The sequence below is a fragment of the Ursus arctos genome, unplaced genomic scaffold (genome assembly GCF_023065955.2).
Source record: "Ursus arctos isolate Adak ecotype North America unplaced genomic scaffold, UrsArc2.0 scaffold_1, whole genome shotgun sequence".
NCBI lineage: Eukaryota > Metazoa > Chordata > Mammalia > Carnivora > Ursidae > Ursus > Ursus arctos.
This window is the reverse complement of record NW_026622763.1, coordinates 90,837,492-90,855,975: the sequence shown is the minus strand read 5'-3', so window position 1 is coordinate 90,855,975 and position 18,484 is coordinate 90,837,492. Positions and strand designations below refer to the sequence as shown.

General features: G+C 39.9%; 2 protein-coding genes across 9 annotated transcripts in view; one reads left to right on the top strand and one right to left on the bottom strand.

Moving 5' to 3' along the window:
• The window catches only part of USP37 (ubiquitin specific peptidase 37), an 83,308-nt gene extending 66,957 nt beyond the window's left edge, over positions 1–16,351 (top strand). For all 7 annotated transcript variants that reach the window (XM_048214151.2, XM_026491945.4, XM_044381167.3 and 4 more), the window contains 6 exons: positions 2,955–3,121; positions 6,548–6,608; positions 8,645–8,760; positions 10,565–10,634; positions 11,032–11,170; positions 11,679–16,351. In XM_048214151.2, coding sequence (XP_048070108.1) covers positions 2,955–3,121; positions 6,548–6,608; positions 8,645–8,760; positions 10,565–10,634; positions 11,032–11,170; positions 11,679–11,766 — 641 coding nt within the window. In that variant the 3' untranslated portion in view covers positions 11,767–16,351. The remainder of the gene's footprint in view (positions 1–2,954; positions 3,122–6,547; positions 6,609–8,644; positions 8,761–10,564; positions 10,635–11,031; positions 11,171–11,678) is intronic.
• The window catches only part of VIL1 (villin 1), a 24,233-nt gene continuing 22,093 nt past the window's right edge, over positions 16,345–18,484 (bottom strand). For both annotated transcript variants that reach the window (XM_026491951.4, XM_057304808.1), the window contains one exon: positions 16,345–17,321. In XM_026491951.4, the coding sequence (XP_026347736.2) occupies positions 17,208–17,321 (114 nt within the window). In that variant the 3' untranslated portion in view covers positions 16,345–17,207. The remainder of the gene's footprint in view (positions 17,322–18,484) is intronic.

The following is an 18,484-nucleotide window of genomic DNA, read 5'->3' as shown; positions in this document are numbered from 1 at the left end:
GTTTAGAAGTTTGGACTTTTATTTCAAAAGCATTAGGAAGTTATTGCATAATTTTAAGCAACCAAGTGTTTGATAAAGATTTATATTTGTAAAAGATGATTCTGGCTGCAGTGTAGCACATAAATTAACCCAAAGTAATCCTGTGAGACCTGTTAGGAAGTTACCGCAATTGTCCAGACCAAAAGCTAATGGTGCCTTAAGCCAAAGTTTTGGCATTTGAAAGAAAAGTTGATGGGTTTAAGAGATAGGAAAGAATGACTTATCTGAAATGAGGGGTAAGTCAAAAATAACACCAGCTTTCTGTCTTAAAACAACAACAGCTGTGTATGGTGATGCCATTCGCTGAAATAAAGACTGTAGGAAAGGAGGTTTCATTTGGGATAGAGGAAGAGGCAGATGATCTGTATTCAGTGTAAGAATGTTGAGTTTTAACACATGGTTTTCCTTCTATCCATTGTTCAAGTTCCTTAAAAGTGTGTTATTATTCCATGGTTGTATTTGTTCCTGTAGATCTTAAGTAATGTTTGTATCCATCTGATAATCTTGTCCTGAAGTTAAATCTATCTTGATTATATCAAAGTAAACGTTCTTGGGGTGCTGGGTGCCTCAGTCGGTTAAGCGTCTGCCTTCGGCTCAGGTCATGATCTTAGAGTCCCGGGATCGAGCCCCACATTGGGCTCCCTACTCAGCGGGATATCTGCTTCTCCCTCTGCCCCTCCCCCCTGCTTGTATTCTCTCACTTGTGTGCTCTCTGCCTCTCAGATAAATAAATAAAATCTTTAAAAAAAAAAAAAAAAGGAAACTTTCTTGATTGGTTTTCTATCACATGGATTAATTGTGTAATTTTAGGATTGTGTGGGGGCATATTGATACGTGGAATGCTGAAAATTACTGGTTAAGAAAAATTGTACCTCTGTCACCTTTTTTTAGTTGAGTATATTTTGGTAATAAAAGTAATATTTATCTTAGGCCCTATTATCTTAGTAACATTTATCTTAGCAGCTTAACTCCCAAATCTTTCTTCCACTTGAAATGTTCAACATCAGCTAACTTTGAATGCCTCAGTTCCAGATTTCCAGAAATAATCTGATTGGTTGACTCACATATCCATTCCTGGTACAGTAAGCTAAGGCCAAAGGGACAGGCAGGGTCAGAGAGACTTCAGAGCTGCCCCTTCCAGACTATGGAAATGACTGTTTCTCCAAGAATGGAGGAAAAGAAGAAATTACTGACATCCTTTATATAATTTTTTAAAGTTGGGATCATATTGCTCTTGCCCTTAATATATCCTGAGGGTTTTTCTCTTCTAATGAACATTCAGAGTTAGTTTTAATTGTAAATATTCAGTTAGCAATTCAGTACAGTTAAAAAATGATGAACTACTTACTGACTTAGAGTCTAAAATCAAGATGCTGTAAACTTCAGGGACGACTGGGTGGCTCAGTAGGTTAGGTATCTGCCTTTGGTTCAGGTCATGATCCCAGGACTCTAGGATCGAGTCCCTCGTTGGGCTCCTTGATCAGCGGGGAGGCTGCTTCTCCCTGTGCCTCTGCCTGCAGCTCCCGCTGCTAGTGTGCTCGTTCTCTGACAAATAAATAAAAAAAATATTAAAAAAAGAAAAGATACTGTAAACTTCAGAGTTTATAGTCTGTGCTGTAGAAAAGTGTATCATTTAAGTGGTTAAAATGCAGTATTAGGGAAGGTAAAGCGCATATACTGATTTTACTTACTTACTTACTTACTTATTTATTTATTTATTTATTTATTTATTTTAGAGCACAAGTGCAGGGAAAGGGGTAGAGGGAGACAGAGAATCCTAGGCAGGCTCCCTGCCCAGTGTTGAGCCCAACATGGGGCTTAATCTCAAGACCCTGAGATTATGACCTAAGCCAAAATCAAGAGTCCGATGTTTGACTGAGACACCCAGGCACCCCAAGCATATACTGATTTTAAAGCAATCCATATAAAATGAATCTGTAAAGTTAATTCTTGTTGACCAAATTCTTTTATGAGAATTTCCTTATTAAGATGAGAATTTTGTAAAGTGAGAGAGAAAGAAAGAAAGCCCTTATCTACCCCCTCTTATCTGTATTAAAATTATAGTGAAATGTTGTTCTCCCAGAACAAAATCTGTTTCACCAGAACAAAACCATGACCATACTGCTTATCCTAGCTAGCTGTGTTCTAGAGATCGAGAAGGAACAGGAGGAAATGAAAGATTTTTTTTTTCTTATCTCCTTGGATGAATGTTTTAAACATATATATTGTCATTTACTTGTGCAGTACATGAGGTGTTTATTACACATTTCATGTAGCTCTTTTGCTTTAGAATGTGTACAAGGCTTATTTGATTATTAATGTGAAAATATACTCATTTGACATACAATTTAATAATGGAAAAAATCTCAGTATTAGCATTATCATTCTAGCCTAATTCTTATTTTGTTTACTCTAAACAACTTTATTCCTGGTACTTGGTCATATGACATTATGACCGGCTGTGAATATGGCTGTTAATTCTCCTCCATTCTTAACGATAATGCTTCTGATGATTGGTTAAGTTTCAGAACCATTGCAGTAGATCAGTGATTCTCAATCAAGGACAGTTTTGTCCCCCAGGGGACATTTGACAATGTCTGTCATTTTTGGTTGTCACTACTGGGGGAGGGGGTGCTACTGGCATCTAGTAGGTAGAGGCCAAGGATGTTGCTAAACATTCTGCAGTGCATAAGACAGCCCCCTCAAACAACAAAAAATTATCCCACCCAGAATGTCAGTAGTGCTGAGATTGAGAAACCATGACCTATGTGTAGTAAGATGAAATTGTATGTCCCCAAGCAACTCATGTATGAGACTCAGGTAAATTACTCTCTGAACAGTAGATGTCACTCTAATCCAGAGATTTCGGTTTATTAGAGAGGATTTCCTAGTTACGTCCTGTTGTGCTTCCTCAGATTCTGCCAGTTTTACGGAGATAACTAAAGACTGTGATGAGAATAAAGAAAACAAAACTCCAGAAGGATCTCAAGGAGAGGTCGATTGGCTCCAGCAGTATGATATGGAGCGTGAAAGGGAAGAGCAAGAGCTTCAGCAGGCATTGGCTCAGAGCCTTCAAGAGCAAGTAAGAGATAATTATATTGCTATTTTCTCCATACCTGTCTTTCCCAGTAATAACAACACCTAACATGTGTTAAGCACTTACTGTGTGTCAGGCATTATTCCAGGTGATTTTACATACAGTAAATCATTGATACATCAAAACAGATTTTGTTTGGAGCTTTGCCTTGGGTTTGATAATAGAAACAGTGATAGCTGTTTTTTTGGGTTTTTTTTTTTTTTTTTTTTTTTTTGAAAATCCAAATGTAACAAAACATACTGTTAATTACCTCCCATTACTGTAATTCATTGCATGCCAAAGCAAGGTGGGTTATTAGAGATCATCCCCAGTCCAAGTTTGTTTTGCAAGCTATAGAAAAAGCCAGCATGCCACCATGATTTTATCACTAATATTTTAAGGCATTGTATTTGTTCTGGTCACTTTCTCACAATATGAATCCTTTTCTATGAATTATTTGAACATAAAATTCTCAGGAATATTATCTGAATAGTATCTGAAATTTCAGATTTCAGCCATTGACTAATTTATCTGCTCTTATATAGTAATCTATTTTTTTTTTAAGATTCTAAGTAGTCTCTACACCCAGCATGGGCCTTGAACTCACAACCCCCGATATCAAGAGTTGCATGCTCCACTGACTGAGCCAGCCAGGCGCCCCATATAATAATCTATTCTTAAATTTTTAGTTCTTCATGCTTATATTTGCCAGAGCTGGGTGATTGCACCATTGCAGTTGCCTGACGTATCTGACTAAAAGGTGATGTCACGGTTGACTAATCCAATGCCATCCAAATCATGTTAGTAATAAAAATTTACTAAAACTCCCTAGAATAAACACACAGTTTTAGTGTTTACAGATAATCAGATTAAGAAACCTATTTTGTCTTGGGGCTCCTTGCTGGCTCAGTTGGTGGAGCGTGCAACTCTTGATCTCGGAGTTGTGAGTTCGAGCCCCATGTTGGGTTTAAAGATTACTTAAAGGGGCGCCTGGGTGGCACAGTGGTTAAGCGTCTGCCTTCGGCTCAGGGCGTGATCCCGGCGTTGTGGGATCGAGCCCCACGTCAGGCTCCTCCGCTGTGAGCCTGCTTCTTCCTCTCCCACTCCCCCTGCTTGTGTTCCCTCTCTCGCTGGCTGTCTCTAACTCTGTCAAATAAATAAAATCCTAAAAAAAAAAAAAAAAAGAAAGATTACTTAAAAATAAAATATTTTATTTAAAAAAAAATTTTTTTTTTAAGATTTTATTTATTTATTTGACAGAGACAGCCAGTGAGAGAGGGAACCCAAGCAGGGGGAGTGGGAGAGGAAGAAGCAGGCTCCTAGTGGAGGAGCCTGATGTGGGGCTCGATCCCAGAACGCTGGGACCACGCCCTGAGCCGAAGGCAGACGCTTAATTAGACTGCGCCACCCAGGTGCCCCCAAAATAAAATATTTTTTAAAAATCTAATTTGTCTAGAACTGTGGGGTTCAACCTTAACTGCACATTAATATCATCTGGGGAGCTTTAAAAAATACTGTTGCCTGGGTTGTTCTCAGGAATTCTGATAGAATTGATCCTAGGCTGTGGTCTGGGCATCTAGATTTCTTTCTTTTCTTCTTTCTGTCTCTTTCTCCCCCCTCCCTTCTCCCTCCCTTTCCTCCTTCCTTCTTGCTTCCTTTCTTCTTCCCTCTCTCCCTCTCTCCCTCTCTTCCCTCCCTCCTTACTTGCTTCCTTCATTTTTTAAAACTTCCTGCAGTGATTCTAGTGTTCAGTCAAGGTTGAGAACTGCTTTAAAATGATTTCCGAACGAGCTGTTCTGTATCCTTTTATTTACAAGAAGTACCTCCCTAGCCTCCTGGCCATGAAGATGCATTTATGTCACCCACTTTACAAATAATGGATAGTAATCGTTTGTTTTAGAAAACTTATTTTTAGGGCTGCCTGGGTGGCTCAGTCGTTAAGCATCTGCCTTCTGCTCAGGGCGTGATCCCAGAGTCCTGGGATCGAGCCCCGCATCAGGCTCCTCCGCTGGGAGCCTGCTTCTTCCTCTCCCACTCCCCCTGCTTATGTTCCCTCTCTCGCTGGTAGTCTCTCTCTCTCTCTCTCTCTCTGTCAAATAAATAAATAAATAAATCTTTTTAAAAAAGAAAACTTATTTTTAATCCAAAAGACCAAGGTCTGATTTCTTAACAATAGTTCCTTATAGTGCAGAAAAAGAAAAAATTCAGCACCCCTCTTTTTCATATGCAGAAGACGTATATCCTATTTCCTGAGAGCTGACCCCGTTAAAACTATCTTATAAACCTATGCTCACATCTGAGAAATGTAAGATGAGGTTTCTTTAGTTTGGTATACCCGCATCATTCCATTAATAGCTAAAAGACTCTCTTACCTGGGTTTCCACATAGACTTTATATCTGGATAAGTTTAAGTAATCATATTTCCTCTTATATCTCTTTCTGTTGTTGAATACAATATTGCCGTATTCCAGAATATCTGTTTCTTTCTTGAATACAATATTATTGCTCCCAGGACTTTAAGGCAGAAAGCTCATTCTGAGCTTCTTACATACTTTAGTAACCTTAAAAACAAGTCTAGACTTGAGAAAAGTATAAAACAGTTCTGCTTAAATTACATTTTTTCTTCATTTATGCATGAAGTTTGTAAATTATATTTTCTCTGCAGATGAGAGGGAAATTTTTTTTACAGGCAATATTTCCATACTTTTACAGTTAGTCATCCGCCTGAGACATTTTCAAAGGTACTTGTTTTTCTAAGAGAACCTCAGATGTATTAGAGAAATAACAGCCAACTCAACAGTCAACGAATTCATTTCATATTCACCATGTAGCTAGTATGTGTCTTTTTTTTTTTTTAAGAACAAGAGAGAAGTATTTGAATAATGATCTTGTGGAAATACTGTTTATCTTGCTGTCACAGACTTAGTATCAGCTATACGCTAGAGCCAGTTCACCATCAGCTCAGCTGTACACACCTCTTCCCAGCTCTGCACTCAGCATCACGTTGGTAGTTTAAAATTGGCCACAGTGGGAGTGTTTATACCATGAAAATTGGTAAAGTCTCTAAATTAGAGGAAAGAAAACAGCAGTTTGCCTAGTAGATTCGGCTATATACCAGGTGTTTCGTACATAGAAGGAGAAAGGGAATTACATCATAATGTCACAGTGAATGGCTTTTGGTTAGCAAGCCAAATGTCACTGACTAGAGGAGATAGCATGTAAGCCTTTTTAACCCCCAAGGCATGTTTTAGAGGGCAGCATTGAAAAAAGCAAAGAATTTCTCCACATCCCTCAAAAGGTCATATTCCAAACATTCGTAAGATTACGGAAAACATTATTAGCAAATACTTCCAAAGCAGCTGATTTTATACTCCTTAAATAAGTTTATTCAATACTTTTTTAAATACCTTAGTTGTGTTCTTATCCCTTTAGGAAGCTTGGGAACAGAAAGAAGATGATGACCTCAAAAGAGCAACAGAGTTAAGTCTTCAAGGTGTGGAGATTATTTTAATTACATTGTTTAATGGTGAAATGTATCACACACACAAAAGCATTTGATGTATTATTTTTAATGATTTAATTGTTTTGTAAGTTTTGAGGGGAGGGGGTTCGTAGAAGCAATACCACCTCAAATCTCTGAGGGTATTAAATATAGTTCATTTGTTTGTTTATTTGAAGTTTTCTTCTCCCTGAATATATTGTTTCTTCCAGCTACTGTGTCCTGTGTAGTTATTATGCTCTTTATATTTCTTATTAGAGACTTTACTCAGATAACCTAGTAATCCTTGGCTGTGGGTTCGTGATTTAAAAAAGGAGACTAAAAGGTTGGTTGGAAGCCCTGAGCACATGAATAGCTAGGGCTTGTCAACTGTGAGTTTTACGGGGTGGAACTGTTTTGGGGATGATGTTAATGTTATTTAGGCCTTTCTCTTGAGCTGGTCAGATTCCTAAAAAAGAGTTTTTTCTCTTTTGCCTTTGCCTTTGCCTAAGGTACAAGATGTGGCTGCCATAGTTCTGGGAGCCAAGTATAGGAATAGGGCTGGGGGTTATATTCATCCTTCACTGTGCAAACTGTGGTCTACTCCCCTGTTCTCAGTATGTGCCTGGCATCTCCCAATCCAGAGACTGTTTTACCCCCTCCAGAGGATGAAACTCCAGACTTCTGTCATTGCTCAGCAGCATGAAGTGGGGAGAAAGGGGATCCTGGGAGTCTGTTCTCAAACTCTTTCATCAAATCCTTATTTTTTTCTCCTCCTTAGCCTCTGCTTTTAAGGGTACCTGGTACTTTGAAGTTGTATGTCTTTTGAACAAGATTCTGTGATGTAATTTGGATTGGTTCTCAACTTTTCCATTACTGGCTTAGGATTTGGCTTTGGCTCTCCTAGGTCTGCTAATTCAGTCACCATCTACTTTCTAGCTTCCAGAATTCTGATGTTATAGTCTCTTTTTCTGTTCTGCCCATTCTTAGGTGTTCATGTCTTATAAAAACTCTATTCTGTGATTTGAGTGGAATTAATTATATTTTAAAGCAAAGAGACACAAGTACAAATGATTCTGGGGTTCTTTTGTTTTAAGATTTTATTTATTTATTAGAACATGAGCAAGGGAGGGGCAGGGGGACAAGCAGACTCCCCACTGAGCAAGAAGCCGAAAGAGGGGCTTGATCTCAGGACTGCGAGATCATGACCTGAGCCAAAGTCAGCCTCTTAACCGACCAAGCCACCCACGGCTCCCCCCACCCTGGGATTCTTTATTTAAAGTCATTAGTAAAGATGGATTCTGCCAGTGGAAACACTTTTAATCTTTAACTTAAGTTTCACTAAAATACACTAACAACTAAATCCAAGATCCGCTTTTTTCTTTAATAAAGTGTTTCCAGGGGCACCTGGGTGGCTCAGTCGGTTGAGTGTCTGCTTTCCACTCGGGTTGTGGTCCCAGGGTCCTAGGATCGAGCTCCGAGTCTCAGGCTCCCTGCTGAGCAGGGAGCCTGCTTCTTCTCCCTCCCTCTGCTTGTGTTCTCTCTCTCTCTCCCCCCACCAAATAAATAAAATATTTTTAAAAAGGTTAAATTTCCATTCTATTTTTTTAAATTTCAAAAGATTTAATTTTGAAGAACACGAAAGGATACTAATTTTTTTATGATCGCTTTTCTGTGAGATCATTTGTATTTGCTGGGAGCACCTACAATATACACCAAGTACTTGAAATGTAACATACGGTTTATATAATGTGAAATTTAGTGAAATTGGATTATCTGTAAAATCATAATCTTTTTTTCAGTTTTATTCCTTTCTTAGCAGCATTATATTCCTTTCATATAAATATATTTAAAAGAAAAGGGACATTTCTTTTATAGATACCTGATACCTGAATTGTTATTCCCCGGAGTGGGCTGGATAAATTGAAACCCTAATGTTTTAGGTTTCCTTAAGATGATAAAATATGTACCCCAAGCTGTTTTTTTTATCCTTCTAATCATAACACTTTGTGTGTATTCTAAGAACTTTTACAACACTTTGTATTCTGCAGAATTTAACAACTCTTTTCTGGATTCGTTGGGTTCCGATGAGGACTCTGGCAATGAGGATGTTTTAGACATGGAGTACACAGAAGCCGAGGCAGAGGAACTGAAAAGAAATGCAGAGGTAGGCTGCTTGCTCCCTAAGTGGGACTGCTCGGGCTGCTGGCATCACTCCTGCTGCTATTTCTCTTCCAAGGCCCCACAGTTACATCCGCTGTGGCAGCCATCAAATGCTCTTCATTTTCTCTCGTCCTTTGCTCATTTCTCTTTTTTTCTTTTAAGATTTTATATATTTATTTATTTATTTTAGAGAGAGAAAAAGCCTGTGAGTGAAGGTAGGGGCCAGGGGGAGGGAGAGGGAGAGAGAGTCCCAAGCAGATTCCTTGCTGTACCCAGAGCCCAACGCAGGGCTTGATCCCAGGACCCTGAGATCATGACCTGAGCCAAAACCAAGAATCGGACACATAACCAACTGAGCCACCCAGGTGCCCTGTGCTCATTTCTTATACACAAGATTCAAAGTAAAATGAAACAAAACTAGAAAGATTTCTTTCTTGTGTGTTTAAGGCAGTAACTGCGTAACATGGCTCTCGATGTCATATATATACATTAATTCACCCGTAGTTTTGCCAAAACTATGTTGCCCTTAAAGTGAAATAACAAAACGAGTTGGTTGTTACTCAGTAAAAACTACTGGATTAATGACATTGAACCAGAACACATTATAACCTTTTTTTGCCTTTCTTTTTTCTGAAATAATTGCTTTTTTTCCATTTTCCTTTTTTTTTTTTTTTTGCAATTTTAATTACCTAGAACTCCACTATCCTAACACAACTAGTTAGCATTTTTACATGATACTTTGTCAACCCTACCTCCAAGTGTGCTTTTAAAATGTCATAAGTACAGTTTTTATTCTGCTTGCTTATTAAAGATTATTTATAAACATTTTATTTTTAATGGCCGTATATACTATATTGCCTCAAATCAACATACTATTTATTTCATTTAATTTTTAACCATGAGTATTTAAGTTTCTATTGTTCCGTTGTAATAAAGACTACATGGGAAAGTGCCTGGCTGGCTCAGTAGGTAGAATGTGCAGCCTTTGATCTTCGGTTGTAGGTTCGAGACCCATGTTGGGTGTAGAGATTACTTAAAAAAAAAAAAATCTTTAAAAAATACATCAAGGAACTGTGGATGTCTGTAATGTTTTCTATAATTAGGATTTTCTTTCAGTAAATTCCCAGAAGTAAATCACTGCTTCAAAGTTGAGAAACGTTTTAATGGTTTCTCATTTACATATACCTGTATTCCTTCCCCGAATTTGTACATTGTAGTGCTGCCTGCAGTGCATGAATGTCACTCTTCAGGCTTTTACAATTTCTCTACTAACAGTATTTTAATAGCATTTTTAATATTTAAAATGTAAAACTTTGTCCATAATCCCTACGGCACCACCGCAGCTGTTTTCGTTTTGTTCATTTTGTTTTCCAGTACTTAATCATTAACATACCTGTTTTTATAGAGCTGTAATTATTGTGTGCATTCATGTGGGTTTGAAAAACAAGTTAACGTGTTGCTGACCCACTGAATAATACTGCATTGAGTTGGTATACCACTAATCATTCAACTGTTATTGGGCCTGTTGTCAGTTCCAGCTTTCCATTATTATAGATAATGCTACAGTGAATAATTTTATACATGTACTCTTTTCTCCTTTTGAATTATTTTCCTAGGATAAATCCCTTAGTTGGGAGAATTCTTGGGTCAAAAGGTACGAACAGTACAACCACTGGATTTTTTTTTATTGAGTTTGACTACACACACACTGAAACTCAGCCATGTTAGCGTTGATAATAAATTTAAATTTAGTGTTTTGCTTTTATTCAAATGAAGAGTTAAAAGTCGTGCCCACTTCTGTTTTCCAGACAGGAAATCTTCCTCATTCTTATCGGCTCATCAGTGTTGTCAGTCACATTGGCAGCACCTCTTCTTCAGGTAAGTGGACACTATGATTTCAGCATTTTACAAATGAAGTAGCCAGCATGTAACCCTGCTAGTTTGCTCTGTGCCTCGCTTTGTGAGCTGTAGGTTGAATGATCACACTAAATGTGAATTCAGTGTTAAAAGTGCAACTTTTTTATTTCTCTGTTTATAAGTGACCCAAATTCCCCTATCTTTGTGTGTGTAAATACATATGTACTTATCAGAAAAGTTGTCCTGGTATAGTACATTTCTCCCTTAAATTCCCGTACATGTTTTCTGAATGGTTTTTGGGAACAGTGTTGGGGATGGGGTGGATGGCGTGGCTGCTTCTCTCTCTCCAAAACTCCTGTACCTAAAAAAAATGTGGTGTGTTTTAAAAACTACAATTTTAAGATTTTGTTTATTTTAGGTCATTACATTAGTGATGTGTACGACATTAAGAAGCAGGCATGGTTTACTTACAATGATCTCGAGGTATCTAAAATCCAAGAGGCTTCCGTGCAGAGCGATCGGGACCGGAGTGGTTATATCTTCTTTTATATGCACAAGTAAGAAACTGCCAGGTCTGGAGCTGTGGGCTAAACATCTTTCAAACTCTTTTTTTTTTTCCCCCTGTAAGGACGAATTGTTCCCATCACTTATTGGTTGACAGTTTTTGATTTTTGTTATCTTTGCTTAGGGCTTATATTTGGATACCTTAACTGCATGTTAATTACTTATCTCACAGTAGTGTGGAGGTGTGGAACTTAAGACTGTTAGATGATAAAGCCGTCCTATCATAAACCTTTTTGATCTTGTATTTGTATCAGTTAGAAGGTCTAAGTTACATGGATGGATGGGAACTACACAGCATCGTTATCAGGGGTAGCCAGTGCCATTGTCCCCCCAACGTTCTCAAAAATCTGCACTTGGGGTTAAGATAGTGATCAAATGAATGAGCTGCTTATTTAATAAAATTAAGGCACCCAATGGGACTGTGCAGGCTTTATCTTCTGTCTGTCCTTTGGCTTTGCTCACTGGATTTCCTGTTTTATTTCTTGTTTGTTTTATTTTAAGGGAGATCTTTGATGAGCTGCTGGAAACGGAAAAGAATTCTCAGGCACTTAGCACGGAAGTGGGGAAGACCACCCGTCAGGCCTTGTGAGGAGCAAACTGCTGGGTCGGCAGTGTGCACTGCGTATCCCCTCTACTGCTGCCCACCTCCCCTGTCCTCTGCCCGAGGAGGATTTGGAATTCTGCTTGATACGGGAGCAACAAACAGCTCAGGGCCAAACCAAAAGACGAAAATTGCAGTTATGTGGAACGCTCCATGCTCATTGTTTTATGGAAGCTTTGGTCTCACATCTGTAGCTGTGATCCTCTTTTTCTCCTGCAAGAGTGGCACTTCCTTTTGTCTTAGGAATACATGTTGTAAATATATATATATATATGTACATACACACATGCACACACATATATGTGGAATGAATGGAGCCTTAAAGAGTTAGGATGAGCCACCGTAGTTTGCCTGCTCAAAATTAATAGCACAGCAGTTTGGAGAAGAAATGAAGGTGTCAAAGAGTCCGTTCACCTGAGAGATGTGTAAAGATGTACATATCAGTTGGCATTTAGCTTTTCTGTTCCTTGAGTAGTTTCACTCAAGTCTATAATCTTTCACGTGTGTTTCTTATTAGTAAAGTTCACTGGAAAGCCAGCTCTCCATGTTACACTAATGACAGTTTGTCCTCCTTGCAAGGGAGAGGCATTTCTGCCACCTGACATGAGGAGCTTTTTTTAGAAAATTACTTCATGGATTTGTAATGCTTTTGCTGTTTACATGCAGTCCCAAGAAATGGATTGTTGGTGCTTTGGAATGGGTTATGGTTCCCCGTTTGGTATTCATTGTACGCATCGTATTTTCTTTAAAAGAGATTCCTTCACACAGTATATTCATTGTATATCTATATTATTATGGTAGTGAAGATAGAATCTTTTCTTTTTCTTCTGTATCATTCTTCCATGGAGCAAGCATTACCCTACTAGATTGCAACCAAAACTTTAAGAGGTAGGAAAATTATATCCCAATTGGAATTCCCCAGCAAGGACACTTGGGGATAAGGAAAGAATGCTAGCATCTGTCTCTCATACTTGGAGAGGTCAGGATGAGGATTCTTGTTAAAGCTAAAAACTCTGGACCACTAGAAACCCTACTGCAAGTGGGAAATTAAGTACGTGAGTTTAGGATGAAGCTTAAGCATTTAATCATTTGCTGTCTGGCTTTGCCTTTAAAACGGCGAGAATTAGAATGCGATTGGTTTAGGTAATCCCGAGGACTAACAACAACGGTGCATAATACGTTTCATCTTTTTAGGTGCTTTGAGTTGAGGCTAAGTGGGAGTGCAACATTAAGTGCCACATTAGTCACTCAGCTGGCATAACCAGCTTGGATATTAAGCAGCTTGTGAAACCATATAAAGAATGAGTTCGAGAGGGGAATTCTATTCACAAAATAACTTTGTAAGCCCAGGAATCATTAGGTTCACACAGTTAAATGTAACAAAATGAAACCTTCAGTATTTTCTTTCATGTTTTACTTGCTTTTATTATCAACAAGGGGGGATTTCTTGGTTCAGTTCTGAGGTAGGGACAAAACCACATCAATTTTCAAGGGGAGGAAACATGTTAAAAGTCCATCATCACAGAAGGTGCAACATCTTTTCTAGAAGATTGCCTTAAGAGAGCTCCAGGCCCCACACTTGGACGTGTTCTGACACAGTAACTTGTTCAAAAATTCTCGGTGTTTAAATTGTAAATGGCCCCAGCACGTTGGTTAACTACAGATGAAAGTTCAGCCTCCTGCTATTTACCTATACACTACCGCAGTGAACGTTCCGAAATGGTGTGCTGGTCGCTTGTGCATGAGGAGTATAGAGCAGAGGAAAATACTTGTTTTAAAAACTATAGCTTTTGCTGGAAAATAACTGGTTTTCTCCAAAATGAGTGAAGTGGTGATCAAATTCTATAGCGAGTTAGGACTTCTCTTCCACGTGTTTGCATTTGAGAGCTTCGAGGGGTGCTGTTAAAAATGACTGGAAACGTTTTGAAGTGGGGGATGCATTAGGGCGTTAAAAAAAAATAGAATTGATGCCATAAGCCTGGTTGCCCATGGGGTACCCTCATTTGACTTGCTTTTTGTAGCGCGCGCGTGTGTGTGTGGTTTAGAAGTACACGTGGCTCAGAAACCTAGTTTGATTTGATCTTCATTTCTTGCGCTGGGCCTGCTAGTTGAAAATAGGTTACTGAGGTTGATGAATTATCTTACTGCTGATACGCTTGCAAATTTGGGGCTTGAATTTTCCTTGGTAGCCGTGCATTGTTGTGGTCTGGTCAGCCTTCCTCTCTCCCTGTGCTCCTTTATCCCCCCTTCCACTACGCGTTACTTCTCATTTGGGTTCATGACTACAGATGGAAATTTCAGCTGAACCACGTTGAAGGGGTTTATCGTTTTTTTTTGAGCTGGTTGTATATATTTAAAAATTATAAATAGATAATATATTATTTTTTTTTTGCACAGTATGATCAGTTTGCTCAGAATTGGGGGAATGGGGCAATTGGTGTGTTGGGGCCAGGAAGGGACAAGTCAGATAGAGGCAGAGTGCTTCAGTCCCAGGCAGCCTACACAGTCCCCTTTCTATTAAAAGTACCAAATGTGGTTACATTACTTTAAATGACATTGAATTGGAGCTTGACCCCACTTAGTTCTGCAGACAGCTGATCTTAATTGAAATCTTTTGGAAGGGAAGAGTAAACTAAAATTCAAACTTACTGATTCTTATCACCTAGTATTACGGAGAATTGGAAGTTGCATGCGGCCAGATGGCTGCTGTCCCTTTAGTAGCCATGACTATACTTTAGGCCCATGAGAAGATAGACTCTGTTTTGTGGGGAATGTATTCATATGTGTGTGCACACTCATGCTTTTTGTCTCAGCAGGATAGGATAAGAAGCAGCAAGTCTATGAATTGTTCTTCTATTTATATTTTGATTCCAAAAGCTATTTGTTTACTTGCCATGGTCTGTTAATTTCAGGCCTAACTTAATGGCTCAGTAACAGATGTAACAAATGTAAATGTGTTTACATTTTTTAAAGTATACAGTGATATTTACAGATCAGCTGATTAACTCTGGGAGGCAAATGTTAAGACTATACGTTTCTTTACTTCTCTTCTTGTTCAAGTGTAGCATTCTTCCGAAAGAGAGACTTTAAGAATAAAAACCTCAGCCAGTGAATTCATGGGTTTACTTATTCTTCCAGACTGCAGTTACCGTTAGGTAACTGTGTCAACATAACTACACGTGTACAGCTACAGATACAGTTGTATCAGGAAAATTATTTGGAAACACCTAAATGGAAGAGATTTTTGGCAGTGTCTATTTGGTGGAGTGTTACGAGTATAGAGAGCATGGGGGTGAGGTTTGGAAACACAGAAAAAAGTTTGTGAACTCATCCATGATCTGGAAAGAGTTTATATTAAAACAAAAATATTACTCTCCTTTGTCCTCTGAAGTGACTGCAGTGGATGCTCTTCGTCATCCAAACTTTTGTTTTGTTTTGCTTTTTGATTTAATTGGTGCCCCTGCCCTGCGCCCCCATAGGCAGTCTTTTGTTTTCAGTCAGGGAAACAGAGCTAGATCTCCCAAGTACATTTGGATCTTGTATATATATGGAGATTTTTAGAAAAATCAACTACCCAGTACCAGATGCAAGTCCCGTAAGTGTCCCCAAAACACAGGCGTGTCCTCTTCCTTCTCCCCATCTTGCTTTACCACTGAGTAATGCTCTCTTCAAGTGTGTACAAAAACGAATGGGTTTCTGCCATCTGATGTCTTTTGAATGCAGTACTTCAAAATTCTAATTTTGTCTCTATTGGTATGTCTTATTAACATCTGAAAAACATATATTTTATTGGAAAACTACAGTTTGGTAGGCCTTGAGAGTTTCGTGACCGTTCCTTTGCTGTGTCACCACAATCACTGACTCCTGTACGGCATGCTCTGATTACTAGACTTCAGGCAGTCTTTTCCGTTGTATCATATTTATACACAGTAAACTTTTCTTTCCATGTGTGCTAAATGTCTGAGGTTTTGAAGTTTTTAATAAAAAGTGTGCCAGTATAAGTATAAGCAGTTGATTTTAGTAACATTGGACTTTGCTTACAGTACATTAAGAGGTTCGAAGTACAGGCACGTTCACTGGTGAAACAGTAGAGGGGGTGAGGGTCTGGATCAAGACCCAAGTGCGGTAGGTCAAATGCCAAAACAAGAGCCATCAAGACCTGGCCTATTTCAAGAACAGAGAGGATGTGAGGAGTGAGACCACACACCTTGTCCCCAGGTTTCCCTCCCTCTCTGAGCTTGTCCTTCCATCCTAGTTCCTCTGGCCTGTTGTCAGTGTTGTTTACTTATGCTGTAGAGAGGAAAACAGAAGGAAGGGTCCTACACTTTGCCTAATTGAGCCACTACCAGATTTGCTGGCAGCTTTGGCCACATTATTTGTGAGGTGATTTTCTTTGTGTTCAGAGTGACTTGATTCTGATTCTTTATGTTGTTTCGTATGGAGCGGCACTTTATCTGTGTTTTAGCAGAACTGTTCCTCTGTATCCTTTACGGTTTTTCCTTGTTTTTGTTTCATTTTTAAATTATGCATAGAGTTTTTTGTGTGTGTGAAATTAAAGCCTTTATTAACCTTGTGTTGGTCCGACTGTTATTTCTGGAAAGGACTTATCCTTGCAGACACTTAACAACCATTTGTTGAGGTTGTGAAATCATTTTCTGTTGGCCTTCTGACTTGGACTTCCATGCAGCACCATTACACCTTAAAGGAAATGGAAGGGCAAACCGACAAATGGCTGGAGGCAGCACCGAGTTCTTGTTTTCACTGGAGGAGCCCGGGAAGCTTGGCAGAGGTCCTGGATAACAGTTTGTAAACTCGGCCTTGGCCTTAGCTAATTAAGCTCATCCTTTGCCTCATTAGTACCAGACAGGGGTGAAATGACCTCCATTCTAGACCCCGTGGCTATGCTGCTCTCGCCAGGGACCGGTTGGTGTCGTGAAACTTCCTCACAGGGCCTTTTCCCAGGCCATTCAACTCTTGCAAAGAAGGAGTGCCCTTTAACTTCTCGCCTAAGTCAGCGAGGAAAGTATGTGAAAAGGAAAAGCCATTACTCTGGGAAGATATGAAACTGCAAAAGGCTTCAGCCCACTCTCCATGGATAAAAATTGGTCGCAGGAGAGGAAAACCTAGGGATGGCTCCTCAGAATTCGAATGTTCTGTGGAGTGTTTGCTCTTCTAAGAAGGGAAAGCTCTAGAACAGGATGGTTAAAAGTGACATTAACACCCCTGGATCGAAACAATGTGACCACCTTCTGAAGAGCTGAAATTGGGACCACAGTCTCCTTAAGGAGGTACCATTCTGGAAGAATAGGTAGGTTGCCCACAGGTAAAATTTCACTTCAATTAGTATAGGACTAATAAGCCAGTCATAAAAACAATGAGACAGTGAGCAAGGTAGGGAACTGCTCTCCAACCACAGCCACTCCTTCTTCTCAAAACAGGCCTTTTTCTTTCTTGAGGTTTTGTTGCTTCCATCGAGGGAGGGCAGAGAAGGCAGTGGGTGTCATCCCCAAGGCCTTGGTGAAATCCTCGATGGACAGGTGCTCCTAGAAAGGAGAGAGGAACCAGAGGGCAACGGTCACATTCTTCCCCGGGGTTTACTTGGCTGAGTCCTATAGATGTGTCGTAACAGGCACATGAAGAGCCACGACAGGTCATGGCGGGAGAACCCGGACAGAGATGGGGAGGAGCCAGGTGGCATGTTGAAGTCTAAGAAGCGTGATCCCTGAATCTGGAATGTGATCAAGGTGAAGTAGACTGAGCCCCTGTTGACAAGTGCACCTAGCTCTGAAATAAGAATTGGGACATTGGACTTGGCTAGGGAATTTGCTAAGAGAATGTCTTAGTTTTCCTCTTTCTAAAATGGGAGAAAAATCTTCAAGGCCAATTTTTCCTTCTTTGTAATGCTTTTATGGGGATGAAAATAATATTATACATGAAAGGGGAGTGGAAACAAGGTATCTTGATCATCTGTCTTAGTAAACAGTGAACCTAAGCTAGAGGATCCTTGTTCCTGTAAGTCCGGCCCACACAGTAAGCACATGAGCCACAGAACGGAATCCACCCAGCTCTGAATATGAGACGCCGCTGCTGTTAACACAGGAGGCCCAGCTCTGCTAGCAAAAGCCATGACCCTTGCAAGGCGCTCGCCACCTGGGCCCTACCTTGCTGGGGACCAAGTGAGCAGGCTGGCCGGCCCAGCGCGACGGGCCCGGCAAGCCGCAGTCTCGCGCACAGGTACGGCTGTGGCACTTGCAAAAACCCCTGGCTGTTCTGAATGCGGAACGAAATATTTGGATGACTCACTCATACCGGCTTCTCCCATCCTATGAATGATCTAGAAGTTTGGATAGCACAATTCTACTTTTTTACTCTTGGCTTAGAGATCATGACTGAGAGACTGCTTTCTAAGCCAGGGGTATTATCTTTCTCCATATGATGAGGGGATTGCCTGAAATGACCTTTGCTCCCTCCTAACAGAATATAATAGTGATGCCGCTTAAGGCAAGCCAGGTACCCTCAAGGCAGTCACGTGAGAACCCCAAACTGAAGCGGCTATAAAATGGCATCTCCCAGCCTTCGTCTCTGCCCCCTAGCACCAAGAAGGGGACGGGGTGGGAAGAGCCATGGGTTTTTTTTTCAGTGTGACCCCCCCCCCCCCCACTCCAGGAGAGTGTTTTATCCACTCCTGCAGAGAGCCCTTAACTGA